The sequence below is a fragment of the Prinia subflava genome, chromosome 1 (genome assembly GCF_021018805.1).
Source record: "Prinia subflava isolate CZ2003 ecotype Zambia chromosome 1, Cam_Psub_1.2, whole genome shotgun sequence".
Classification (NCBI taxonomy): domain Eukaryota; kingdom Metazoa; phylum Chordata; class Aves; order Passeriformes; family Cisticolidae; genus Prinia; species Prinia subflava.
The window spans coordinates 128,242,953-128,270,596 of record NC_086247.1 but is presented as its reverse complement, the minus strand read 5'-3'; the positions used below and the strand labels follow the sequence as shown (position 1 = coordinate 128,270,596).

The 27,644-nt window shown below is 37.8% G+C and overlaps 1 protein-coding gene across 9 annotated transcripts in view; it reads right to left on the bottom strand.

The window, feature by feature from the left end:
- ICA1 (islet cell autoantigen 1) overlaps window positions 1–27,644 on the bottom strand; it is a 67,489-nt gene that overhangs the window by 4,402 nt on the left and 35,443 nt on the right. For 3 of the 9 annotated variants that reach the window (XM_063411535.1, XM_063411543.1, XM_063411554.1), the window contains exons 8-14: window positions 20,959–21,084; window positions 20,678–20,776; window positions 14,517–14,611; window positions 12,470–12,534; window positions 8,928–8,990; window positions 8,784–8,825; window positions 4,774–5,073 (exon numbers count right to left, since the gene is read on the bottom strand). In XM_063411535.1, the coding sequence (XP_063267605.1) occupies window positions 4,774–5,073; window positions 8,784–8,825; window positions 8,928–8,990; window positions 12,470–12,534; window positions 14,517–14,611; window positions 20,678–20,776; window positions 20,959–21,084 (790 nt within the window). The remainder of the gene's footprint in view (window positions 1–4,773; window positions 5,074–8,783; window positions 8,826–8,927; window positions 8,991–12,469; window positions 12,535–14,516; window positions 14,612–20,677; window positions 20,777–20,958; window positions 21,085–27,644) is intronic. The other 6 variants (XM_063411576.1, XM_063411565.1, XM_063411583.1 and 3 more) reach the window with 6 other exon arrangements.

Here is a 27,644-nt window from a genome sequence, read left to right as displayed (position 1 = left end):
CATTAGCATGAGGAGTTACTTTGTTAACTCCAACACCCCAGTGTCTGGCAGCATCAGCCAGAGGAGCAGAATACTACCAATATACCAGTTTACTACCAGTATGGCCAGTTTATGGCCATTCATATCTGTCCTCGTACACACAAAGACACCAGTCAGACCTGCACAGGAACAACACCCTGTACCAGAATATCTCTAGATCACTTTCATCATCTCCAGCTTCAGGCAACTTATACTCTTCTCAAACCTTTCACCTGGCTAGAAAAGAATTGTTTCTCTTAATGAATCATGGTTAATACTCATTCACAGAAAGGCCAGTTCAGTAAGCAAGTCGAACACAGCTGTAGGGAAAACAATCACATTTGGGTGGAAACACCACACATAATAAACATTTTTTCAAAGTCCAAAGACTTTCATTTCATCCACTGTTCCATAGAAAACCTTACATAGAAACCCTAAATTTTTTAGCTAATTTTGAAGGAATTCTGGAAAAAACCATAATTCATTGCAGAACACTGAAGAATTAAATTCAAGATTAATTACCTCAAGTTAATTTAAAACAACATTTTAATGCAGTATTTCTTTTTGCTCTTTATTTGAAAGGAGATTCTGAGCAAGAAGAGAGCAACTATGCAGGAAGAAGTGAAATAAGTTTTTGTTCTTACATACATATTCTATATCCACAAAAGAGTAATGATAAATACAGTTAATGAGGCCAGATGAACAGGCTGGCAAAATGAACTAGGAGTAGTATACTGCAGAAACAAATTGGGGAAAAAACAAAACAATTTTTGTCCCTTGCTTAAGATATTTAAATTCATGTGCTTTGTAACATTTAGAGGACTGGAGATAGTATTTCTAATTGAATTAATATATCCTCTAAGCTTGGCTTGGTCAATTATCCATCTAATTTGGCCGTATCACAAACAGGATGCTCATCTATGCACCCAGTTACCATTTCCTTGTTCAGTCTCTTTTTTCTACAAGTTGATGTTTTCACATCCTTTTTTACTCTTTTTGTCCTTTTTCCCCTTACTTTCAGCTCTTTTGGGATCCCTGCCAGATATTGGCACCCAGCATCCTGACAGGTAATGCAACAACCACATCAGTCACATCAACCCTTCTCTCTCAGCAGATTATTCTCATCGCTCTCTGATCTTACCTTGCCTATAAAAGGTCTAAAGCTCAAGCTGTGTTATAAAAAGAGGCAAGAAGAGTTTTTCTGTAAAATCACATGAATTAGGAAGGAAATTTAAAGCCACAAACATCCTCTGTATCTCTATAATTACCCAAAAACTTCTTCAAAATCTGGATGCAGAATGCTCACATGTATTTGCTCTAGATAAAGGCGATGAAGTCTTGTGAGCCAGCCTGTGCCTTCTGAAAGTGAGGGTTTAATCTTTAAAATAAGTAAATCTGAATGATAAATAATGGAAAACATGGCATTAACCCTTCAGAATGACATGCTTTTCCAGGCATTTTCTCTGCTTGTGTTACAAACAGGAATGGCAGAGGATATACACAACTACAGTGGACTGCAATGCTTTTGTGTGCTTGGAGAGGCATTGTGAGGAAGTGTTTGATATGGCAATGAACGACAGCAGGTAAATTCAGCTGCTTAAACAAAGAGGGCCAAATCCTGATCTGATGGAAATGAATGGGAGCTCTGCCAGAAACCTTCTGTGCACGTCCCAGTGACTTCAGAAAGATCAGGAACTGGCTCCCTGTGACATCCATCACTGATGTTCCTTTACACTGGTGTGCTTGGCAGGTAAGGGAGCAAAACACTTCAGACCTGTGAACTCCTTTGGAGCCCTCCCTGTTTTTGAGTCCCTGGACTAAGGCCTGGTGGGCAGCACATCTGTGACCACAGACCACCTGGCTGTCATTTAATGAAACACAGGTAGCTCAAGAGACACTTAGAAAACAAGAAGAACCAACAACCGCAACATAAAATCCAACCAAATATACTCCAGAAAATATGTGATGCTTTCATAATGAAATTAGTGATCTAGTGAGAAAGACTGACACATAACTTTTGTTAAATACTTCCATGAATTACATTTTTAGTGAGCTACAGAGAACAACTTTGCCTTTCAAAACCAAACCACAGCCTATCAGTTTGAAAAAAGTTATTGGCCCTAAGCCTGTTTTGGTTTGCCTGTTCACAGGATGGCTTTGTTACGTGACCAGACAAAAAGGTTATTGTCAAGACAGCAAGGAAACCAAACAGCTTGCTGCACAGCAAGCATCTTCACCAACATTGCAATGGCTAATTTTAGAAATGGAAATGGTGAGCTGTGCATTTTCTTACCAACTAGAATATATGCACATGTAGGGAAGATAAAGAGGAGCCCTCAATGGTGTAAATGAGTAAGTAAATGAGGCCATAAACATCATGAAAAGAAAAAGCCAATGCTCCCTCTGAAAAAGTAGAAACTAACTGAACTACAGAGCTGTATCTGGAGGAGAATCTAAAGATCTAATCTAAAAGATACATTGGGAGCATGCTTTGTTTCTATTATATATATATACACTCACACACATTTATATGTATTTTAAACCAGCACCTGGTAGCCCCATAGCAATTCAGAGTCCCATTGTGCTGGATCCTGCCTATAAATACAGCCAGAGAAAACTCTGAGCTGGGAATTCCTGACCGTAACAGTTTATAACCTGCATAGCATTGTGCCTGTTTTACAGATTAAGATCTGAGGCAGAAAGAAAACAAAGCCCCAAAGATTTATGAGTGTGCTTAACGTAAAATAAGTAAGTAATCCCACTGAAGTTAATAGAAAAGTTAATGTGCTTAAAGCTAAGCATGTGAGTTTTAAGAATCTTTATGGTCTTAAGGCCAAATTCACACAGGAAGTATGCAACATTGAGGCTACAGTGTAGCAACTCACACTGAATAATTATTAAGTAATCCTACCAGCTGGGGGGAAAAAATGGAGGAGATGTATCACAAGTCCTCAGTTAAAAATAATTTATATATTCTAATATTTAAAATTTTTATGTCTGGATATACTTATACTCCAGTTAGTATTTAAAAAGTCTCTTTTCCCCTATTTAATGATAAGGTCAAATTCTGAAAGAAAAGTTGGGAAGTGAAATGAAATGTAGTTTAAGATTAAAGTTGAGTTTTTACAAGATATAAAGTGGACCAAATTTCATCTTCTGTTGAAAAATAGGAAACCAAAAACTTGTAAATATTTAGAAAGATAAAACAAGAAACAAAACACTTAGAAAGATTATTTTCAGATACAATCACTCAGCTGATTAGCCCTGACTTTTGAAATGCTGGTACATCAATTACCACAATCTTCTGCCAAAACCTTGGAAACCCATTTGAAAACATCAACATATTTTACCCTTTATTATTTTTTTAACTCAAAAAGATTTTGTGACACCATGTTGACTGGAACAGATTTTCCATTTCTAGTATTCCTTGAATGCAACATTCCTGAATTAAGTCTCTAACACCGCACCCAGTGCCAGTGCAAATGAAAGCTAACAGCCACCTCAGAAAGGATGTACAACTCTACTTGTTGTTTATGTCTAAAAAATATTTTCCTTTAAAAACATATTTACATTTAAAAATGGAAATTACACTGAAATGTAAAATATATTTAAAAATATGTAAAACTGTGGAAAAAAATTAATCTCATAATACTTCTGTTGCTATTTTTAGTAATTTGCTTAAAAATCATGTACCTTATACCTGTGCATCACTACAAATTTCATTCTCCCATTTTTTCATGTAAGTGCTGAAGCCAATGAACTGAGGTATCTTGCTCTAGGGGTGCTGGTAGTAACTGTATTAATTATAAAATAAATCTGACTTTCTTATTCCTGCCAAAATGTCACAGGTCATTTTACATCATGTATGACACTTCCAGTTGCATGAGTTCCAAGATCCAGGATAGGATCAGCCTGCTACTCTTTCCTATATTGTTCTTCCCCAAGTGAGATTTAAATGACCTGGGACAGAGCCCAAAAAGGCAAGGTCCCCTCCAGCTTGCAAAGCCCTACAGAAGATCCAGCCAGACTGCAAGGAGGACAAAGGTGGGTGCTGCTGGCTGTTTATCACCAGCCTGCCTTCCTCCCTCCCTTCCCTCCTCAAAGCCAAAGCAGCAGCAGGAAAGCTCTGCCCTAGTTCCCCTCTATTTTTTTCCCCAGCAGTAGCTTGGAAAAGCCAAGAGAATTAACTGCATAGAAGAAAGAGGAGAGAAAGAGCTACATCAGTAACCAGCCTGCAAAAGAAATCCACCTATATGGTTGCTAGGATGAGACAACCCATTCTACCTGACCCATATCCCTGAATGCAATGGTATAGGATGCTTGGGGAAGGAAAAAAAAGAAGAAGAATGCAACTGATTTTCACAACATGGTTTAAAAATAGTATCCCCAGACAAAATACAGTAATCCTTTTTGGTTTCTTGGCCCCTTAGAGAGACAGCAGTTGTGATTAAATCAGTAAAACCCACTCAAACATGTTTTCTTTTTCAGGAAAAAAAATGATCTCAAAGTTCTACAGAACATTTCAAGAAATTCAATGAAAACATTCAAGACAGCAATCTTGACTTTAGGTTTTGGGTACTTCATTCAAACACTGAATGAGAAGGGCTAGAAAAACAAGTAAGTTACTCGTGTGTTTTTTCCCCAGGCCATACTCTGCTTTAATTTCAGGCACAATTTCTGCAGCCATGGCACAATATAAACTTACACACTTCTACATACCAGAAAACCATACCCTAAGCCCTAACCCCAACATACCGACAGAAGAAGACGAGCTCTCACCATGTAAGGACGACTGCAAGTCGTTCATGTTCTGGTCTAGCAGCTGTGAGGGCAAGTAGCCCGATGGTGCTGGCACTGCAGACGACGAGGTGTTCTCCCCATCTCTCGCTGAAGAGTTCATGGTGAGATCAGCAGCCTGGCCAAAAACAGCTGTCCACTCTTTGCTGAATTCCCCCTCATCCAGGGAGGAGGCGTTGAGGATCTCATTTAGTAACACCATGTCATCCTTATCACCAGGTTCTGGCTCCAAAGATCTCATGAACTTTTCCTTTGAAGCTGTCTCAGAACAAGAGAGAGAGAGGACAAATAATTTTTTTTACACAAAGTGAAGAAGGAACTTTTTAAAACATAACCAATCTAGGCTAGGTATGTTTAGTGAGATGGAATACTTTTACATGAATATTTATTTTCCTTTTGAGACTCAGTTCTCTTGGACATCTGGGTTTATACCTTATGCAACAAGTAATTTCTTCATTATCTTAGATAACCTCACTGCTGTTAAGACCTGCTTCTCATTAAAATAATACTACAAGTATGCTTAAAAATCTATTAAACACACCAAAATCATTACACAGTCTAATATTTCAATCATTGGAAAATACTACTTTTATGTTGCTTCTTACATTATATAGAAGTCTCAAAAAAACCCCAGAATTATATAAACAAAAAAAAAAGAAAAAAGTAAAGCTTGGGGATTTAAGATCTCTCTTATGACCTTCTGATCAATGCTGTAATTATTGGGGTATTTCTCCATAAAAAAGGTTAGTGTATTGCAGAGTTGCATTTCTACACTGATCAATGCTGTAGAAATTTTTTTTTTCTTTTCATAAGCTGCTGAGAAATAATTGGGGCTCACTTTCCTTCTGATTCCCTGTGTTAGTTTTTCCAGCACCCAAACTGCAGCTGAAGAAGTTCTTAGATCACTTGAGCCACTGCTCTTTAAAGTTTTTTTTTCCTATTTTAGAAATGGTAAATAGTTTTACAAAATACATGAAACTGGTAACCAGGATCATTATCCTTTTCCAAAATATTTTGAGAGTTAAAGAACTACCAAGGACCCCCAAGTGTTATTTTACTTCGAAGCATTTGGAGCTCCACTGTGGAAGTCTGCAGATCAGAAAAATGGTGGTTAACGAGGCCAATAATGTTATGTTCCAAAAAATCCAGATCAATTCATCTTAATTATGCTTCTTTCAAACTTGTGGTAAGGCACAGAAGCAACTTCAGTTTTCCAAAGTTTGGGTAAGTTCAACGCTGAACTCTCCAATTTGCATTCAAATTACAAAATGCTTTTAACCCTTTCGGGCTGGGATAAAAGATTGACAGTAGCAAGTGCTTGCAACAGGCCATTTTACTGAAATTCAACAGCCTTCTCAGAAAAGTTTCCTGGTAACAGCTGTAATAATTTATAATGAAATGGTTGAAGTTGAGTCAGAGGAGGAAAAAAAAGCACAAAATTGTGTTTTAAAATAGGCTCATGCGTCAGTGCACACACCTACGTGCTAAGAAACAAATAAACCAACACACAATAAAATGGTTTTATTCATTACTGTAGTCAGCTGTGAGATTCAACTCCTTTCTAACTCACATTTTGATATACCTCTGTACTCCCTGACAGGGCCTAAAAATTAGAAATAAAACCATTAGAAACACGTCAATTCTCCTGATGTTCCCCCTGGACTGTAACTAAAATACCACAGAAAACAATTTGTTCTTATGAATTTCAGGCTGTTTTGCCATCTTCAGATAAAGAGCAAAGAATATTAACATTGTCCAAATACCTCCAATTACCCCAAGTTATTCAGCAGGTAAGAGAGAGGGGTAAATCCTCTCATAGGGGAAACACACCTGCTATTTCAAAGGCCCTTGGGAACTCTGAGCTGTGTGTGGCATCACCACCTCAAAGCTGCTCTCAGGAAGCCTGTCCATGGACTCACAAAGGGAGCAGCACTTGCAGCAGATCTGCTCGACACAGCACCACCACCACGCCTAACCACAAGTGCCCTGAACGGAACAAATGCAGCAGCACAGCTCAGAGCCAAGCCCTGCCTCATCTGGGGAACCACTGCAGGAGCTCCATCTTCACTTGAGGTGCAAGTACAACAAAGCTTTACGTGTGAAGAGCAGTCAGGTCTTGCTGCAGGGTGTAGGACCACCAGGCATCTAAAGAGTGACACCTTTTGTGGCTCAGCAATCTTCCTGATCTTCCTGTAGGGACTGTGCACCCATGGAAGGGCAGGATAGGGCGTGTTCAGGCTCGGGCTACCCTGAGTAAGCAGCAGCAAGTTTTACTCTTGTTTGCAATAAAGGTTATCCAGAAACCAGTCTTGCTTACCGAGATATTACTCATGTGGTATCTCTGCTAGATTACTAGAATGATAGGGACTTTCTCACTTTACCCATAAATCTTCTATTACTTCTTTTCCTGTTTCTGTTTTCACTGCTCATTTTCAGTCAAAATCCTTTTTTCTGTCTGCACATGCTGCCCCAACCTTATAAATGCCCACGAAAAAAAATCCGAACCTTCCAATAAAACACTGAAAGAACAATGTGACTATATTCCTTCTGTAGTTGTTTGAACAAGCCTCTAGCAATGCTCACAATGCCTTTGTAAACATACCTAATTTTGCTGCTATTAAAAAAAAAGAGAAGAGAAACTAAAAATATTTACAACAGTACATGATTGGCAACACATGATAAAGACTTCCTTCTGAAACACACATGACAGTGTACCTCTACCTATACTGCTTCACTTAAAATAGTACAATATTCATTAGCCTAAAGCTAGCTAATGTGTAAAATTAGTGCAAATGGCTGATATTCTAATAGTGCCATAGCCATCCTTAGCCAATGCAGGCTCCCCACAGCAGTTTTTGTATTAATTTAACTGTTTAAGTAAAGAAAAAAGTGTTCTAAGTGACACAGCTAAGCTTGTATGAGCAATGATTATATGTATTATCTGTACCTCCACTAGGAAGGCCCAACAAGGAAATTCCACTACCAGACATGCACTGATCTTTTTTATTAACCACAGAAAAGGTTATTGTTACCTTATCTATTTACAGATTAGGGCTGCTTCTGCAGAAGCCTGAGGAACATTCCTGGTGCCTGCATTCATGGATGATTCCCCACATGGTCAATTGAACCCCCAAGTGCAAGACAGTGCCCATGGCAAATCCAAAGTCAAGGTGTTTGCAAATGTCCTTACCTACCATGAAGGCAGTGTTTTAAATATCCCAAACGCTCTCATTCTGACTGACTAAACCACACAAAGGGATTTTTTTTCTTTGCTTCATTTGCTTTTTGAGTTGCCACAATTGTTTTGGTTACTGAAGTTTTTTTACTCATTCTTCTGATATATATGAGTGAAAAGCAATTGAAAAATTATAGACGACACTCTGACTTCTTATGAAAACTTGTAAAACCTAAATGCAGATATTTCATATGTTATCTGGTAAAACAGCACATCCCCTCGAGCTGCCTGGGATCTCACAGAAATATAAGGACAGCAGAGTGGATTTAATTAACTCTCTGTCTGAAAGAAGTCACCAGTTCTTACATGGTTTTAAGAAGACTACATTATTTGTTTCTGATAGGTACATTTTAAACACAAAATTTTGTGGTTACTAGTGTATTGCCAAGAGTAGCACACAACAACTAAGAAACCAGAATGAAAAATTTGTGAGATGTTTTAGGAGGGGTAAGGTTTACAATGGAACTTAGTTCAGTTGGGCAAATAGGATATAGTCCAGTCTACCTAATCTTGAATTACCTGGTATAAACATTTTATCCCCAGTAAGGTTTACTTCATATTGTAACATCAGGAATAGTGCCTCTGCTGAGTTTCCTTTAACACTATTTAAATACTGCACCTGAGTAATTTCATTCCACCTTTCACACTATGAAAGAAATTAAGATCTAAAATTAAAAGTATACTTGGCTACTATGATTGAAAAGCAAATGAAGCAGACATGCACGTATCATACCATTTTCTTCAGGCTGCAGGTCTAATAACTCATCTATAGCACCTAAAAAAAATAAAGAAAAATTAAAAGCCACAAAGAAAGATCTGCAGTAGACTGACAATTAGTATGTAAACATGTAAAGACAGTTTTCTTAAGTGTCATCACCTGAGTTCTGCTCGTGGTTACAATGTCCTTGTAACGTGGAGATGACATCCTTGCCATCATCAGCTGTAATTGAGATCCATAAACATGTCAAATTACACTTGGCAGGAGACCATGCTTATAAATGCCACTCCACTATAAGATCAACATGCAATGGTTGTTGGGATTCACGTTTTAAACGAGTCATGTTTAAAATGAGCCTAGTCACAAAGAATGAAAGATCCAAGGCACAAGCATTTCAAAGTGAGGCAAATTTCTGAGTAACATTCTGAGGGAGATCTTCCTGTATATCTGCCTGCTACACTACTCTCTTCAGGCTGAGGGCACCCAACTAAGGCAACTGAAACAAGCAGTCCTCCAGAAGCAGAGAAATTTCTTTTAGAAGCTTGTACTTAGGCCAGGAGAGTGCAAAGAAGTGCCAGGGCCTTGTCACTCTCTAAACTGCCTTCCTTACAATGTGTTCCTCCTTATGACACAAACTCTGGGAACAGGGAGGAGGCTTCACCCAAGGTACCCCAAGTCAGGACATAAGTAACAGCATCTCCTCTGCAGGGAAATAAATGGACTAAGACCAACAGGGAGTAAAATGTAGAGCTGAGAGTTATAGGCTATTAGAGGTGACAAAACACAGCTTAAATTCTCAGCAAGCTTCTTAGATGAGACATGGAGTCAAAACAATCATCTAGATTCCGTTTATCAGTGGAGAGAAAGATACCTCCCTCAGGGGATTAACCCCTTTAAGACACACAGTAAAACATGAGGGATGTTACAGCTGAATATGCCTTTTTCTCCCGTATTAACTGTTGAAGAAATCTAGCCTAGACAATTAAGTCTGTAGTTCTAAGGGCAAAGGAAGCATTTGGCCACAGTACTGGAGAACTGGAAGGCCCATCTGCTGGAAGCTTCCCACAAGAGGCTAGAAAGGTGAACTAGAATTATCTATTGTGAAATAAAACCTGAATCCCAAACCCCTTCAAGAGAATTGCCAATCCCTTCCAAGAGAAACTTCAAGGTGTGTTCAGAACTAAAGAAACAGACCAGCTTGCTATTTGTATCAGTATCTTCATAAGGCTTTGCTCGGACAGAAATGTCCTAGCACAAGGATCAGCTGGTCATTTAAAAACCCATGAGCACATCTGATTACACTCTATATAGCTACAGACATAGACAGGAGAGAGATAAACACACATGAACAAATATACATGATGCTTCATAAAAGCACAATGCACAAAGTTAAAGGGGAAAATCCCAACCCTAAACTGTTTGGCAGACGGGAAAAGAAAATCAGAAAGAGAAGTTCATGACAAGTGGGATATGGATGGCCACAATTCTCTAATGAAAAAGGTACAACTGTTGGGCAAAGCCTGCCTTAGGTGAGTGGTAAACATGAGGAAGCCAATCTTAAAAGCATCTGTAGCATAGTAAGGGGGAATGCAGAGCAAACGATAAAAAAATGGACGTTATGAAGTTGAAGTAGTTGGTGAGGGAAACTAAGAGGCAACATAGCTCCCTCACTACAAGCACTTATCTCTATGACTTTGGAATATATAGGGTAATTTAAGAAAAAAACCCTTAGCAATGGCACAGACCTGCTGGTGTATGAAGATGGAAAAATTTAGAAGACCAGTTAGAACTATTTCAAAACACTTCAGTTTCTTTTACAAGGGATGAAGAAAGAGACAGAGCCGGGTATTTATATTACAGTGAAATATTTTACAGTCCATAAGTAACTGAGATTCTAGAAAACATCTGCTAAGAAAATGTAAGTCAGATTTTGTACCCATACATATTAAAATATCTTGTCAAAGATATACCTGATCTAATTAATTGCCAAATGGCTGAAACTTCAAAACACTGGAAAAGTCCTAATACTGTGTCTTTATTACAAAAGAACACCCAAACAACAACCACAATTAAAGAGAGTGACTCAAGTAACTGTAAGTTAGTACAGGCTGGTAGATCACTGTTACTCCCAGTTAAAAGATTAACAGAAAACCACTCAGTATGGCATTCAGCAAAAGAATGTGAGCATAATAAATGCTCCTATAATAATTTACTGTTGATTTCATGGAAAGCAGACCTAGAAAAAAACCATCTAACTTAATTCTTTGATAAAACTATGAGCTTTTTTCAGTAAAGATACTTTCAGATAAAGATAGAGAAACAACTTGACTCTGCACTGCACAGCCTTCCAGCTAAAAAGTTAGCACTGCGTAACATCTATAATGAACATATTGAATGGATTAGGAATGTGACAACTAACAGATGTCAAAAACACGTTGTTAGGAGAAATAATTGCAAAGCAGAAGTGTTTCTAGTTTAGATCTGCAAGGCTTACTGTTTTATTCATTGCTAGTCAATGGCTTTTGCATTTCATCTGGAAGTAAACACAAAATCACTCCTGAAAAAAAATGTGCAAACAACTAACAGACTATTAGAGGTGGTCAGTCAGTCCACTCATTCGGTTCCTGTAGTCACAGCCAGGAGAATTTAATACCACCAAGTTGTAAGTTACATCTCCAGGACTAAAGAATATAAGCCATGCTGTAGAAAGGATAAATGAATCCTGGAAAGCTATGACCAAATGGAACTGAGTCTTGGTAAATAATGCATTCAGATACGAGTTTCAAACTTGATGTTGCAGCAAAATGGGATGATCTTGGATAAAGAAACAGGAATGTGATTTCACCTTCTAGAAACATGACAGGTGAGAACAACATCAGAAATCTCCTGTTCAGCTATGCATTTCGTATTTGAAAAGGGATGCCACAAAGTGGAATGGAAACAAAAACTTCAAAAATAAATGTGAGATGATGAGTTCAAGACATCAATACAATTAACCCACTGAAATAAAGATTTGAGAGCAGTCTTGACTTTCATGTAGTCCTTTTAAGTATCTTAATGTAGGATAAAATATAACATATTAAAAATATTATCCATTCATTTAGTAGAAAAAGTTAGATCGTCTTGAAGAATTCCATGGATGAAGATTCCACTTTTTACAGCACTTCACCACCCTCACTGCATGCGCTTGCTTCTTAGTATGTACTCAAAATTTCCCTTTCTGTCACTTGTATCTATTCCCTCCTTTTTTTCCTCAGTGCACTTCCAATTGGAGCCTGGCTGTGTCACTTGGTAATAACATCATACAAGGTCATTGGCAGCAGCTGAGAATGATCTTGGCTGGCTTTTGGGCAGAAGTTCCACTGAATTCATCAAGTTTTTGACAGACTACAGCTTAATGACTGGAACAAACTAGTGAGCTACATGGCACACTTCCCTTGTCTCACCTACTAACCCTTCCTTGAAGGGTACATGCCCCATGTAAGAATTAGGCTTTGGAACACAAGCTATTTCACCTGTCTGAGAACAACTGAATGAAATGCAGTGGGATGTAACATGTAAGGGATTAAAAGATTCTCCTGGCCTTTGGTTTCATGCATTTGTAGGGATTTGCTGGGTGAAGCTGACACAGGAAATAAACCAAACAAAAACCCCCAGGTGTTACAGCACTTATGGAGTTATGGTAACGTGATATATAATACCTGAATAGTTCGATTCCTTGGTATGGCTCTCCTCATCTAATGAAATCAACCTTAATTTGAAAGAACAAGAAAAAAAAAAAAGGAAAAATAATTCTAAGACTCTAAAATAACAATACATTTTCCTCTTTTTGGTCAAATCATCACAGATTCATATCATTAAGAAATAAACAGTAATAACAGATGGCCTCTTGCATTTGCTGGTCTGTTGTTACCTTTTATTCTTTCACTAGCAGATCTGTTGAAAATGAAAATTAGATTAACTAGCAAATCCTATCAGCTTCCATTTTCAGTCTGACTCAATCTCTACTGAAAAGTATTGTGTATTCTGTATTTCCACATTTCATCTTTCATAGCTATTATGAAGGAGCTACAACTGTTCCCCAGCCCCTCCCCCTCTTTCTCCCCAAAAATGGCAACCAACCACTTCGTGCTTCTCTTTTTAACAGCAACTAATTAAAAACCAACAGTCAGAACAGTTTTGCCACATGTCAGCAGATCAGGAGCATTGATGAAGAAAGCTCTCAATAGGGTAAAAAAAGGTGTAGTTTACATACAACTCATACAATGGTGATCTCTTCAATGAAGAATACATACTTTCAAACTGCTATTACTTTGTGTAAAGTAATGCTTGAAACAGCAGTCAAGGAGTAGGGGCTGAAGCAGCCACAAGGCTGATGTGGTGGGGAAAAGGACTGTGTGGGCACATTCCTCCTATCCTCCAGTGACAGGACAGAAAAAGACACCTCCCCTGCTCTTGGGGGCAGGCCTGTGGTTGAGGAAATTAGATTCAGGCCAAATTCTAGCATAATGAGTGTTTACTGTGAATGGAAAGTTCATGAAGATTTGAAAAGCTTTGTCTTGGGTAATTCTTCTCGATTCTTACATGTTTGTTTATGGTTTTAAACAGCAAAAGGGTGGCATATTTTTTCCCTCACTTATGCCAGACAAGGACATAAATAAAAACACAAGTACAAGTATGACGTGGCATCTGATGCATTTAATGGTAGATGCCAACACACACATCTTGCATAAATCACATATTCGTTCTAGAACTTTATATTTAACATTGAGGAGAGAACTATTAAACTCTATTACTGTCACATGAGATGAAACAGATAGAAAAGTGCTGTGGAGACAACCACCTGCCAAATGGTACTTGGTCAAGTCCCTTCTATTATCAACAGCACCAAATCTGACCAATTTATAGAGTGGTATTGGTCAGTGGTTCTGAACCTGAACCAGAAAAATGACTGAAAACCTGAACTCCTTAAAAATCCATCATTATAAACAGCCAAGCAAAATACACTAATCAGTCAAGCTGTTCTCTGCTTTTTGACAACTGATCCTTTGCTGGGTGCTCCATTTAAGCAGGGATAGTCAAAACAACAGGTGGCAGCAGGATTATATCAACACTGCAGCTCCTGGCAACCGAGTCCTGACGGTCAGGTAGGGGAGGGATCGCATCTCTTTCTCCTGTTCTCCTCTCCCCACAGCAGTCCATTCATAAGTCTCTCTCAGCTCAGACTCACAGGTAACTCAAAACTTGACAGCACCAGCTCACTTGGATGTACTTTATACTAAGTACCTCCTGCTTCATTGGATTACTAACTGATGCTGTATACATTACAAAAACTAATCGCTGCTCAGAGCAATCAGTAATCTATATCCTATTTCCAGGTGAAAGGAGATGCTGCTGAAAGGAGAAATACAGTGCTCATATATCTTCTCCCATGTATAGTTGCTTACCATTTCTTTTAATAAAGAAAAAAATGTAGCAAAAGCTGAAAAAAAAATAAAAAGAAGACTAGGAAAGATGAAATACACCTAAGGGTTTTATGGGTCCTTTTAAAACTCTTAATTTCACCATAAAGTTTATTTGTTTTCATGTACATATTACAACATTTCAGGATTTTTTTGGACTGAGGTAACCAGCAGAATTAGACTAGCTATGTCTGCATCTCTGCCTATGTTTGGTGACTTTAGGAACCAGGAAGCAGATTATAGACAAATATACTTATTATTTTGATATGCAGGACACGTGACTTACTGACTCTGCTGATCTTCCACTGAATTGGTGCTCTCAATCTGCTGGTCCTCCTTTTCAGCTTTTTCTGTTAGTTTATTCACAGGATCTTGCAAGCTCTAGATCACAACCATGATGTAAAGAAGAAAACCAATTAGAATCAGGGAAGCTAAAGTGTGTCATTTGAGACCAAACCTGATTCTAGAATCAAGAGAAATCAAGCAAGAATGGTTTAACACTATATCAAAACTATACCTGATTCAAATAAGCAGAATTAAAAGCGTTAGAAAGATACTCATTCAAACTGAGTCTGTGAACACACTTTATATGTGTGACACATGGCAACTTCTAAACTTATGTTCTGTTTCTAATATTTCTAAACTATTATTTCGAGGTAAATATTTCCAATACTTCTAAGTAACTCTATCTATACCATATGCAAAGTAGGCACAGATGGCATGTTTCTTTGCTGTTTTGGGGATTTGCTTATTTTTTTCCTCCTTCTTTTCCTTTTTTAAGATGAGAAAAATGAATTCTTTACATCTGTTTGTTCATCATATACTGCTTCTTTTCTTATTTATTCTTTTTTTTCCCTTACACAATTATTCACACAAACTTGCCAACTGCACTAGTAGTGGGAAAATACTGCTTGTATCCTAAATATGAAAACAAGGGTTGAAATCTTGGGTGATAGTTTGATAAAGGCCAGGTGTGATATTACAAAACTCTACTCTCCCTTTGCAGTCTGAAAAGGCTGTGCTACAAGATAACAACGTGCAGTTTCATGATCAGCATTTTTATAACCAAAATTTGGAGATGAGAATGAGCCAACACAATCATTATAGACTGACCCTGAAGTGATAAATATACTACTGGTTGTCACTCTTTTCTCAATTAGAAATTCTGTCTGAAAAATTAAAAAAAGGAATGCAATAATAAAGTAAAGCAGATGTTAGCAATGCAAGTATTTCTATCTCTATCAAATGGTTTTGCTATGAAGGTGAAAAAAGTTTCCTCTTTCTAAAGTCCAACTCAGTTTCTGAAAAATTAAACTATTTGTAACTATATTTATTAATGTTGCCCTGATAGTCATAGTAGTCCATCTCACCCCATCTTCTCCTCATGTTGTCCCCCATCCCTCCAAAAAAAAAAAGCAAAGGGTAAAACAGAGAAGTCACCTTCCATACAAAACTTAAAACCCACAAAAATGTAGTGGTTTTGCATTTGGAATTTGAACAAACATAAATGTACTTCATGAGAAAAGCAAAACAAAAAACCATGGCCTAATTGGTTGAATAAATGTTAGGGTGCCCAGCCCATCTGTCACAACAAAAGCAATCCCAGACATGTTGCAGGTTTTGTTTGCAATACCCTGTAACCAGGACACAGGAGCCCCCAGAAGGAGCATTCCAGCTTCTGCTTGGTTCAGTATTTGTCTGTATAAGGACTCTACATTTCAGTATTTTAGAAACTAAACTTCTGGACTTGCCATGTGCTGCAGTTGCTTTTTTTCCCCGTCTCAATAAGTTAATTCTACACAGAACTGCTGATTAATTTGTCATAAGCAGCCTCAGCACTGCAGACATGGTCAAAAGATGAAGGTCACAAAAACAGCAATAAAAAAAAGAACCTTAAAGAAACGAACCTTGTTCTGTGGTTGCCACTTTTTTATTTGACACTGTTGTTAACCAGAATCACATGTAAGTGTACTTTTTCTTGAATGCTGAATAAGGACACTAGTCAGTTCAGCTAGATAACCTATGTATGAATATCACTCTTTACCTGCATTTGTACTGGGTATTGATTGGACTGCACTTCTTGTGCTATTAAAATTGATGGGAATTATTCCATTGACTCCAAGAAGTCCAGGACTAGAGTTCAGGAACATACAAACACCAACTATACTTGAACAAAAGTGCAGTGTAGAGAAAGAAAGCAGCTCTGCATTATGAAGACTGTGCTGCTTTGGGCACTTGAACCACCCTGGACATCTTCACAACAGGACACACAGTGCACTGAATCAGGAGGTGATGGCAAAACAGTTGTGGTGCTCTGCCTGCCACCAAGTATTGCTACTCAGAACTTGCTCCAAAAGGTTGTAAAGGTTTTGGACAAAGAACAGAAGTACTTTAACCACTTCCTAGCTATACAAGTTAAAGAAAATTATTAGAAGTAAAGTCTCCATATTCACAAAAAAACCCCAGGGAAATAAGCATCCTTCTTTAAGGACCTATATTTTAAGAAGTTTCCTTTGTCAGCGTTTCAGGAAATCCATATTTAAAGGATTGTGATCAAACCACGGAAACAGCATACAGAAATGGAGTTCACAAGTACCTTGGGAAGGAAACAGCATGATAATAATGGCAGTTACTATTTCCTGTATTAGAAAAATAAACATAGCTCTGAAATACAGCTTTGGTTTCAATGGCGATTGCAATAAAAATTGTTAAAAATCAGAAGCTGTATTTTGATGCAATAATTCCATGTAACAACTTTATTCAGACTCAAAATCAGATAACAAATAATGAAATTATTCACCCCTGCCTCCCTCTACTCTGCATTCTGAGGTTCACTACAAACTGAGGTATCTTTTCAAAACGACTTTAAAAAGCTAGAGAATGAGTATGAAATGAAACTGAATGTTAAAAAAGCCACAGTCAACCATTTTCTAAACATGAACCCACAGCAATGTGATCACTACTGTCAGCAGGCATAGAAATGAAACCATAATATTCTCTTAATTGTTTCAGGCTACATTAGAAGAAAAGGAAGAAGCCTCATCATCTAGAAAGTGTAGTGCTTAAAGAGAGTTGTGACAAGACAATCTGAGTTCAGACCAAAGTGAGCACATTTCAGCTGGACATACCCCTGATTTGGCTGCCCAGAGCACACAGATGTGTAACTTCACAGCACCCTCCTGGCTGCTCATGTGGACTAGAATGGATTTGGTTGTGAGCTACACCACATCTGTAGCTTAAAGTAGGATCCTTGCATATTTAGTAACCTATCTCCCTAGCTTCTTTAATCTCTCTTTTACTACAAAAATCAGAGTAAGACCTTACACACTGGCAGAGCAAATTCACAGTCATTCATCCTGCCTGATGTGTCCCTCTCTAACACCAGAAGTCACCCAGTGAGATTTCACCTGCTCCCAGTGCTCAGACTAAGAATCCAAGCTAACAAGGGATTCCTCCACTGTAGAGTTAACTCTGGTTCCAGATCAGGCTCCATTTCTGACTGCTACTCACTCATTAAATTCCTCCACCTGCATCTGGGCTGCTTTCAAGTACAGCCAAGGTCATCTGGATTGCACATAAAATCTGCCCTCTGCAGTTAAATCACCACTGTTGACATTGCACTCAGCTCACCCACAGCTCCTCCCAAGTGCCTTGGACAACTAACGCACTTCTAGACAGAAAAAGAATCAAAGCAACACAGCTAAGGGCAGTTTCAGGAGTCAGGCATACATTCCAAGATGTCACAACATTTATGAAGAAGTGCAACAGCACTGAGGAGACAAAAACTGGAATATATTTCATTTGGGAGGAAAAGCTGAAGAAGAGGAAAAGCAGGTTATCTCAGAATTTCCTCCCAGACATTCATCAAGAAAAGAAATACCACACCTCCCTGAAACCCTTAGAGGTGCAAAATCATAGGCAATCTTATCTATAAGTAAAGTCATAGTGTGACAAACAGAAATGAGAGGCTACCAGACCACAGCAGAGGTCAGCAGAAGGCAACAGTATTGTAGCACTTGTTTGGACAGAGTACTCCAAGGGAGTACTCCATGTAAGGAGCTCAGGCAGCAGTATTCCACTTCACACAGAAATAAATAGATGCACTGAGATTTATGCCTTTTGACTTATCAGGGCTGCTGTTATTTCTAAATTAGTACAAACTCTTCAGGAAGTTTGGTATCCTAGCATTTAAATTTTAAAAAAATGCAACTAAGTATTATTTAAGTAACTAAGGCAAATAAACAGTAACAGAAACTAGAAAGGTATTATTCATGAAAAGTAGCCCCTGAAATAAACTTGAACTCGTTTGATATATGTTAATTTCAAGACAATGAAACCTTAATGGCCTTACCAAAACAGCAGCCCATCACCTGTAATATTAAGCGATGGATACAGTAACAGATACTTTTACATCACAATACATAGAGTTGTTAGCACATTAATAATCATCTTTCATCAAGCATAAAGCTCAAGCGTTAGGAAATACAGCTGCAATAGCCCAATTATACTGCTCTCTGCACATACCCTGAAGCAAAGAAAACAAATGGGCTGCTTTTCATTAAGGGAGTTTGGCAAACATCTCTAAAGACAATTTTTCTTTCCAGAAACAATCCTGAGAGGCATTTCAGAGTTTCTTTCCTGAGGTAAACCTGGTACACAAACATATATTTATACTACAAAATAAAAATAGCAGTTTTCTAGTACATAGCATCTCTTAATTTTTCAGTAAAACAATCTACGTTTAAGTCAAATATTAACTTGTATTCATTTCTTGTTTTAAAGTAAAACACTAATCCTGCATTCACATATGTTTAGTTTAATTCAGTTATGAGGAAGATTTTGTCTCTTTTGGAATCATGAAGACAAAAATTATTTGCAAGCATCAAATTCAAAATTTTCATTTAAGAAAGACCCCTTTTATGGTATCAGGCAGGGAAAATAGTCTAAAAGAAGTAACTTCCAATTAAATGTAGAAATGGGCACTTTGAAATATTTTATGTGTATTTTAATCCAGTGTATATTCTGATTTTATATTTTAATGCATAAAGTCAACAAGAGACATGGCATCTCCACTGGGTAAATTTTTACACCAAAAGTTTCTCCATCAGAATCTACACTACCTTAGATCAGCTACAGCTATCTACCTTACTTCATTAAAAAATAATACCTCATAATCTCAATGTACAGTTAGTTTGCGGCTCCTTTTTAGTAAGTAGTTACTCTGGCATGAACATATGGTATAACTGGTAGGGATCAGCTCCCTAAGCATAATCCCCTATTGTTACTCCACACCCAGGTGTAGCCGAGGGGAGATGGGACTCACCACACCCTTCAGAAGGGACAAGCAGAGCTCACTCACCCTAGCAATGCAACTGAAGTGGCAGCAGACACCTATTCTCTTAAGCAACACAATCATATCTGATGCAATCACCAGATTTTGATTTCATCACTTTAGCAATCATTTAATGTAAACAATCAGAAACTAATAGCTGGGGACAAGAGATCGTGGAGAAGACTTTGGTGTAGAAAATAACCCCACACTCTAGAGACCAAAGGAAAAAATACTTGATATTAAAAGCCAGTAACACAGTCTTACTCCCAAACAGCTATTTTCTGAAAGCAGAATTACATGAAATCCTATAGTTTTAAACTATCTCCTGATTAGCACCATTTATCAGCATACATATCAGTGCAAAACCAGGAAATCACATCTTTTTAGTGCAGGAGGTGAGCAATATAATTGGTTAAGATTTTTATAACAAAGGCTGCATCCTAAAAACACTACAATATTCCCAACCAGTTTTAGTTACTTTTTGCTTCAAGAGAGTGCTTATTACATGTGTGGGTTCAATATAGATGGTATTTCTTTATCATAGATTCCAAATCTAATTTCAAATTTAAATCATGGTGAAATGTTTCACAGAGGAAGTTCAGAAGGTACAAAGCATCCTCAAATGTCTCTCATCTTCCATCACAAGGGTACACCTAAACAGGTGTATTTTCTTTCCAAGTTCCTCTCCAAGGTGTCCAAATGTTATTATACATCTTGAAACATCCTATGTGTTGTTCAAATAATCAATTATTTAGATACAAAAGAGCATGAAGAATAAATCCCCAGCAACAACATAGGCTACCTACACAAATTAGACTGAAATTGTTTTGGACTAAAGCAAAGATAAAACATCCTCAGAAACGTTTTAACATCAGGAAGGTAAGAGAAGAGCCCACCAGCACGGCTGGTCAGAAGGACAATAAACAAAACCCCTGGATTTAAATGAAAAGACAAAACAGGAATAAAAGTGTCCGAAAATATATGGAAAAAATATCAACATGTGCTTTCTACATCCGAAAATATTTGGAAAAAATATCAACATGTGCTTTCTACATTCCTGTATGATCTCTTACTGGTTATCACTTGGCAAACATATATATCTATATATTCCTTACCTTTAACATAGTGAATTCATATGGCTGATAACCTTTGAAACTTTCATGGATGGCTGCCATCGTGTGTGAAGTTTTTTCCCAAAAATGAAGCAATGTTGTCTGTAAGGCAGGGTAAAATTTCAGTGTCAATGTTAAAACAAATCTGTTTTCAGTACAAATTTCACATCTTCCCTCCAATATTAGCTACATATTCTTACAGTTGAATATTGCCATGGTAACCTCTTAAAAAGCCACATTAAGAGGAAAACATTATTTCAGAGGTCAGCATATTCCTTGGATACCTGATACGTTGTTAACACATGAGAAAGGAGGTTGCATCTGCTCGCTCCCAGAAGATCCACTTTTTGACAGACATCAGTCTTCAGTTTGTCAAAGTTGAGTTTTGCATGTCGCACTTGTGCTTGAACCTTCACACAAAGAGACAATTGTTTACGTGATGATTTTTAATGAAAGAGCAAACTAATACAACCTCTGTGGAAATCAGACAACTGAACAGACTCAATTACAGTTTTATTTCCACCAATCCCACTAAAATTAAGATAAACTGGCTGATAAATGGTACTTCTACTATCTTCTTTGTCATTGCTTTTTGTAATATACTCAGTGAAGAATTTTTGTTTTCTAACCCCTGTTTTGTATGATGGATATTAGTATACACTGAGAACAACTGGAAAAGATACTCATACTGGTATCTCTTTCAAGAAAGACAAGTTCAAAGCCAACCAACAAATTTGGACCTAAGAGTTTACTGCATATATACAGGTACACAATCAGAGACATTTCCATGTACCTTTAGTAAGAGACAAATTACACTGACAAAGCTTAAAGTCTGCCTGCAATGATACAGCACTTCAATATCTTTGGATCGCTACAAAAATTTCACTCACTGAAGTCCTCCTTCCAAAACAGGAGTGCCTTTTCTGTGTACTGCTATCAGAAAAATATCAAGTCCCCTTTCCTAGGAACTAGCAATTTCTGTTTCAAGGGGTTTTAGTTTATCAAACTATTTTTCTATCACCTATTAAGTATATACACATGTACATTAAGTACATATACAACACCCTGTTCCACAAACTGCATATGCTTGACAACAACACTGACATGATTTGGTATCAGGGTAGAAGGATGATGACACATTTAGTGTCCAGGATTTTCCATTTTTGTGACAGCTTTGCGCAGTAACTAAATATTATACTAATGAAGGACATTTGTTTAAATTCTGTAAACAAGTTTTGTTAGCGTTTTCTTCCAATGGAATGGTAAACAGTCAAGCCACAAAACATAATGAATCTCCTATAACTCTTTCATAGTTAAAATAAAATATTGACCCAAAAATAAAATGTTTCATAAAGAAAACAAACTACTGAAGTAAATGATACATTTCTTTCCTTTTCTGGCCTAACCTGGAAAGTACACCCATTTTGTCCAGAAGATACAAAATCAGTCAAAGGTTTGTCAAACTTGTACATCCCTGATCTTCTGAAGTGAATCTGGAACTTTGCATCAAGTGTCTTGTACATCAAGAACAAATACATACATCTATAATGCAATCTGAAATGCTACTCTATTTCTGCTCTTATTTTCCCAAACTCAGAGCATACAAGACCTTCAACCAGGCAGAAAAGCACCCAAAGATCTGCATCACAAATTCACCAGATGACCTACTCATACAAATTGTGGGACTCCTGGATTGCTGGACACATGGCAACTTTGTTTCACTGGTCAGATCAGCTCCGCTTAAGCAATACTGCATATCAGCCTAATCTGTTCATAAGGAAGAAACTATCACAGTTCAAAATATGTCACAGATGCAGAATCTTACAGGTGAGATTTAGAAAAGGATGATGCCAAAGGAAAAAAAAAACAAACTTTTTTTTTGTTTTTTAGTAAAGAGCCGTGCTACTCAACTTTACTAAATAGCTCTGTGGTTACTGCATTCATCTAGAAGTCTTGCAGGATAACTCCACCAAACAATCACTGAACAAATCTTGAGTCCTGATAACAACAACTGAAACATCTGACTGGATCCACTGCTCTAACCACATGAGTAAAATGTCTTACTGATGACTTGCTTGTTTGTCTTTGCATGTTGAAGAAAAAAAGGCATCTCCAGAAGATGGAAGACCTCTTAGCTAGTAGTGAGGTAGAGACAGAATTTGAATTTCCTCAGGAAGGAGGAAATGGCTCCAATGGCTTCCACTTCTTAGGCAAGCATGACAAATGCTAAGCTACGATATAAAAATCAAGGAGCAGCTACTGCCAAGATATCCACTATTAGGTATGGAATTTTAAAACCCCTACCCAGTCAGAGTTCAGGTTGCTTCTTAATTTGGGATCCCCAAGGATTGCTACACTTCTAGGTTGTGCCTAATGGAAGCCCGAGCAAGGCACCATGCTATCCATGCCAGGAGTGCCATCCCAGGCACAGCTATCTAGTCAAAAGAGCATATGGGTAAAGAGCTTATGGACCTCTAAAATTAAGCAGCAATGAAGGAAGATAGAAGCAGTGGCAGGAGAAGTGTAGAAGCTTTATCCAGTGTTGGATAAAGACATTTGTCCTGTGTTAGGTCCTTAGATCCTCTATTTGCTGTAACTGCAAGTGCCTGAGAGCACAGTTACAACCTCAGTGTGAAAAGGAGAGTTGTGAAGAAAATCATGGGTCCGCTCGAAAAGGAACTTCTAACTGAAATCCAAATAGAGGATTACGTCCATCTTTTGCCATAAAGAATTGCTGCAATGGGTAGGGATATAAGTAAGAGATGTTGCAGGGCTTTGAAAAAACTAATCTCAGTTATAGCCATGAAAAGTCAGAGAAATTCAACTGATGTAAAAGAAAAATGTGTCACATATATAACTATATTTTACAATGGTGTAGCTGAGAACAGAATCCCTTTCCTACTTTGTATATCACAGCACTGGTGAAAGCACAGTAAGAACAGCTGTGGCTTTGTAGGCTGAAAGTCCAAGTAGGCAAAGTATGTTAGTTCTGGGGACTATAAATACTTTGCCAGAAATGGTGAGCCACAATTTAAAAAAATAAGAAGTACTACTAAATGTAATTATGAATTCCTACTTCATCCCCTTAAGAAAGGAGAAAAAAAGTCCATAAAACAAAAGCACCTGTAAAGTTTGAGTTGCAGTCTTCCTGCACACATTCTTCAGGGACGGTCAGCAAAGAACAAGGTCAGCATTTATCTTAACTGAACATGTAATTAGTGTCTCTTTTAAAAACGAAAGCATTCATAAAGAAAAAGAGGTGATCCACAACACAATGTGGAATATAAATCCTTAAGTTTATCACGCTTATACAGATGATTCAAGATATTTAATGCTGCGTTATCAAATGCCACACATTTTTCTTGCCAACCAGGAAAGATGTGGTATTATGACAATTATTAAATTAAGGCTACTTTTAGGTTTTTTGATATATTGAAAGTTTATTGAGCAGAAGCATTCTCCCTTTTTCAGCCGCAATGCAGAACAACAAAGAAAGAACACCACACATCAGCATGATCTTTTGTTTTTCATCCGTGCCAATAAATACATTTTCAATTGAAATTATTACTAGACATCTTTTAAAATTACTTGTTGGCTGCAGGAATTAGGTATAAAGCCTTAGTGCTTACAAAGCATAATCTACTTAATACCACACAAGTTATCAGAATGAACCTTTGGTTCTCTACTCAAGGGAAAGCTGATATAATACATACTAATCTTCTCCTCCTTTCTCTGCAATTACTCTGTAAGACATGAGAAACAGGGCCTTATTGTGGTCTCAGTATGGCAAATTTTTATTCATATATTTAATTTATTAAAGCTGAACATACAAAATTTTGTGAAATTCCCGGTCTGAAAACTGCCAGGATTTTACTGACCCTAGGAGAACGACCTTGATCCAAACAAAACCTGAACATTTTATGATGAATGAGCTTCTAAGCATCTGAAACTATAGGTGCTAGATGAGAGATTTATATTATGCAAGAAAATCTTACAGTACTCTTGACAAAAAAAGGATTATTACTCTTTGTCTTCTTCCAAGCAGCAATCTGGAGCAACCTGCTTTTAATTTCCCAATGCAAACACCTCAGTATAATATTCATAAAGAGCACACAAGAAAACATAAATTTGGAAAGCAGTATCTTATTCAGTCAACAGCTTGATAAACTGTAAGATGCCAGACAAACCTGAAATCATTTCAAAGGACTGAAATGTTACAATCCTAAATCCTGGGGGCTCAAAAGTCAGATTCTAGAATGCTTGATTGTAAGGGCAAACATTTGCTAACACAGTTTCCTGAACAGTATCACAAAATGGATCAGGTTGGAAGGGACCACAGTGGATCCCCTGGTTCAACCTCCGTGCTCCAGCAGGGCCATCCCACAGCACACAGGATTGTGTCCAGACAGCTCTTGAATATCTCCAGTGGTGGAGACTCCACAGCATCTCTGGGCAACCTGTTCCAGTGCGTGGTCACCTGCACAGTGAAGAAGTTCTTCTTCATGTTCAGGTGGAATTTCCTGTGCACCAGTTTCTGCCCAGTGCCTTTTGTCCTGTTGCTTGGCACCACTGCGAAGAGCCTGGTCCATCCTTTTGGCACCCTCCCTTCAGGTACTTAAAGACATTGACAAGGTCCTTTCTCAGTCACATCTTCCAGAGCCTGAACAGGCCCAGCTCCCTCAGCCTTTCCTTGTAAAAGAGATTCTCCAGTCCCTACACCATCTCTGTCACCCTCCACTGGACCCAGTCCAGGAGCTCCATGTGTGTTTTTCATGGAGGAGCCCAGAATTGGACAAAGCACTCCAGGTGCAGCCTCACTAGGGCAGAGGAGAGGGGCAGGATCATCTCCCTCGACCTGAGGGCGATGCTTTTCCTAGTGAAGACCTGCATACCACTGGCCTTCTTGTTCACAAGGGCACTGCTGGCTCATGGACAGCTTGTTATCCACCAGCACCCCCAGGTCATTCTCCACAGAGCTGCTTTCCAGTAGGTATGCTGAAAATCTTTATTTGAATAGAAAAATTCTAATATTCAAACATGCTAACATTAAAAAAAAAACCCTCAGACCCAGTTAAAAAACTCTATTCAATATGTTCAGTTACTGAAATGCAGATTTGCCATGTACTTTCAAGGAGTCTTTATGTTGTCTACAGTACATCTCTGTTACTACTTTCTTTCAGTCTCCTATAAAATGCAAAATGTATTTTCAGTAGTAGCCTAATTTCAGGGACAATTCAGCTAGTGAAGCATCATCTCCAAAATTATGTTGGATAAATGTACTGGCTCACTTTACATACAGTGTATTTTTGTCTCAGCATCTCCAGCATAGAAGGAGAAACAGATGCTTTTAGTCTAATTTGTCACCCAACCTCTCACTTACTCGATCTGAAAAGCATGCACAGCGTGTGTATAGGCTAGAAGGAGGGGGATAAGTAAATCAAGGGGGAAAAACGCCTGGAATATAGCAAACCTTCCGATCTGGGGCTCTGGGTAAACTCTACCAACAGATGGAATCAGTGCAAATCTTTGCATTAAATAAGTATAGCACCTTCTGGCATACCTGATCGTTGTAAAGACTACACGAAAATGAGATCAAACTTTTGTTAGTTTGAGGACCAAGTATTTACCAGAGAGCACAACTTACAGCATTTCTGCATATGGCATAGAAAACATAAGGAACTAGATTCTCAGTCCCCACAAACTCTAGTAATTTCATAGTTTGTGTGGTGTTTTGATAAGGAGCACCCATTACACTTTTGCATGAGCATAACTAAGTACTTACTGGTTTATTTTTCCCTTTCTTTTTAATTCAAGATCAATGATGCGCAGTCAGAGAGCAGAAAAGGTAATGTTTTATACAAAATAAAGCCTGTAACTAAACTTTTCTACATGCAAGGTAGAGACTTCCAATGCCTTGTGCAGTATGAAATCTGATTTCTGTGTGCTTTCGTATATTCTACATTTGCAGACTACATTTTGAATCAACTGTTCTCTTGGGTTGGAATAGTATTTATTGCATTCATTAATCTCTGCTCCATCATTTTTTAAGAATAACACATAAAAATGGTTAAAGAAGAGTGGACATACTTCCTGTTTGTCTGCTTCAATCCTGGTTATTAAAATCTTCATTTATGATCTGATGAGAAACACTGGTAGAAATTAATTTTAGGAGACGAAATTTTTTAAGTGAGCCCATGTCTAGCTAAAAGGGGAAACTACTTGGACAGTGTGAACAGATCCAAATGGTATCTTTAAGTCTGAAGCTGAGCAGATGCACATCACATCTGTTCAAGAAATGAAACTATCCTTGAAATTTGAATTAAGATCATTTTAGTGCAGAACAAGTTCCAGTAATACATTTCTTGAATTTGCCATTTTGGACTTAATGACAATTGTCTGCGCTTGTGCAAAAGCCCTATGCACCTCCCTCTATTAAGCTTGATTAAGTAAATTTGCAGTCATGTTGCAATTCACATAAAGGACTTAATTACCGTTGCATGTCTGCATTTCACTCTGGAAACCAACCAAACCCCTTCTATGGAAGGTGTCTCTATTCATGACAGAGGGATTGGAACTAGATGATCTTTAAGATCCCTCCCAACCAAACCATTCTACGATTCTACAAAACGTACTGTTAGTCTTTCTGCCACAAAATGACAACTGGTATGTCAGCTTTGAAAAAGCACTTATGTTTGTGTTTTGAGGCACCTTAAATATACTGGCAAATTCATGTGGAGATAGCAAGTAAGTGAAAGCTGAATTAAAGATATATTAGGTCAGTTGCACTGCAAGAGAGAAAGATTCTGGAAAGGAAGACGACACAACTTTCTGATGTCCTGAAGTGGTAGAAATCTGCCATTTTATGCAGACTTAAATAAGGCAAGTCTGACAAGATAAAAAACAACACAAAAACTTTTCAGGCCACCAAAGACCATTTTTCTAATGGCTGAAACATTCACGGTGAGAAACA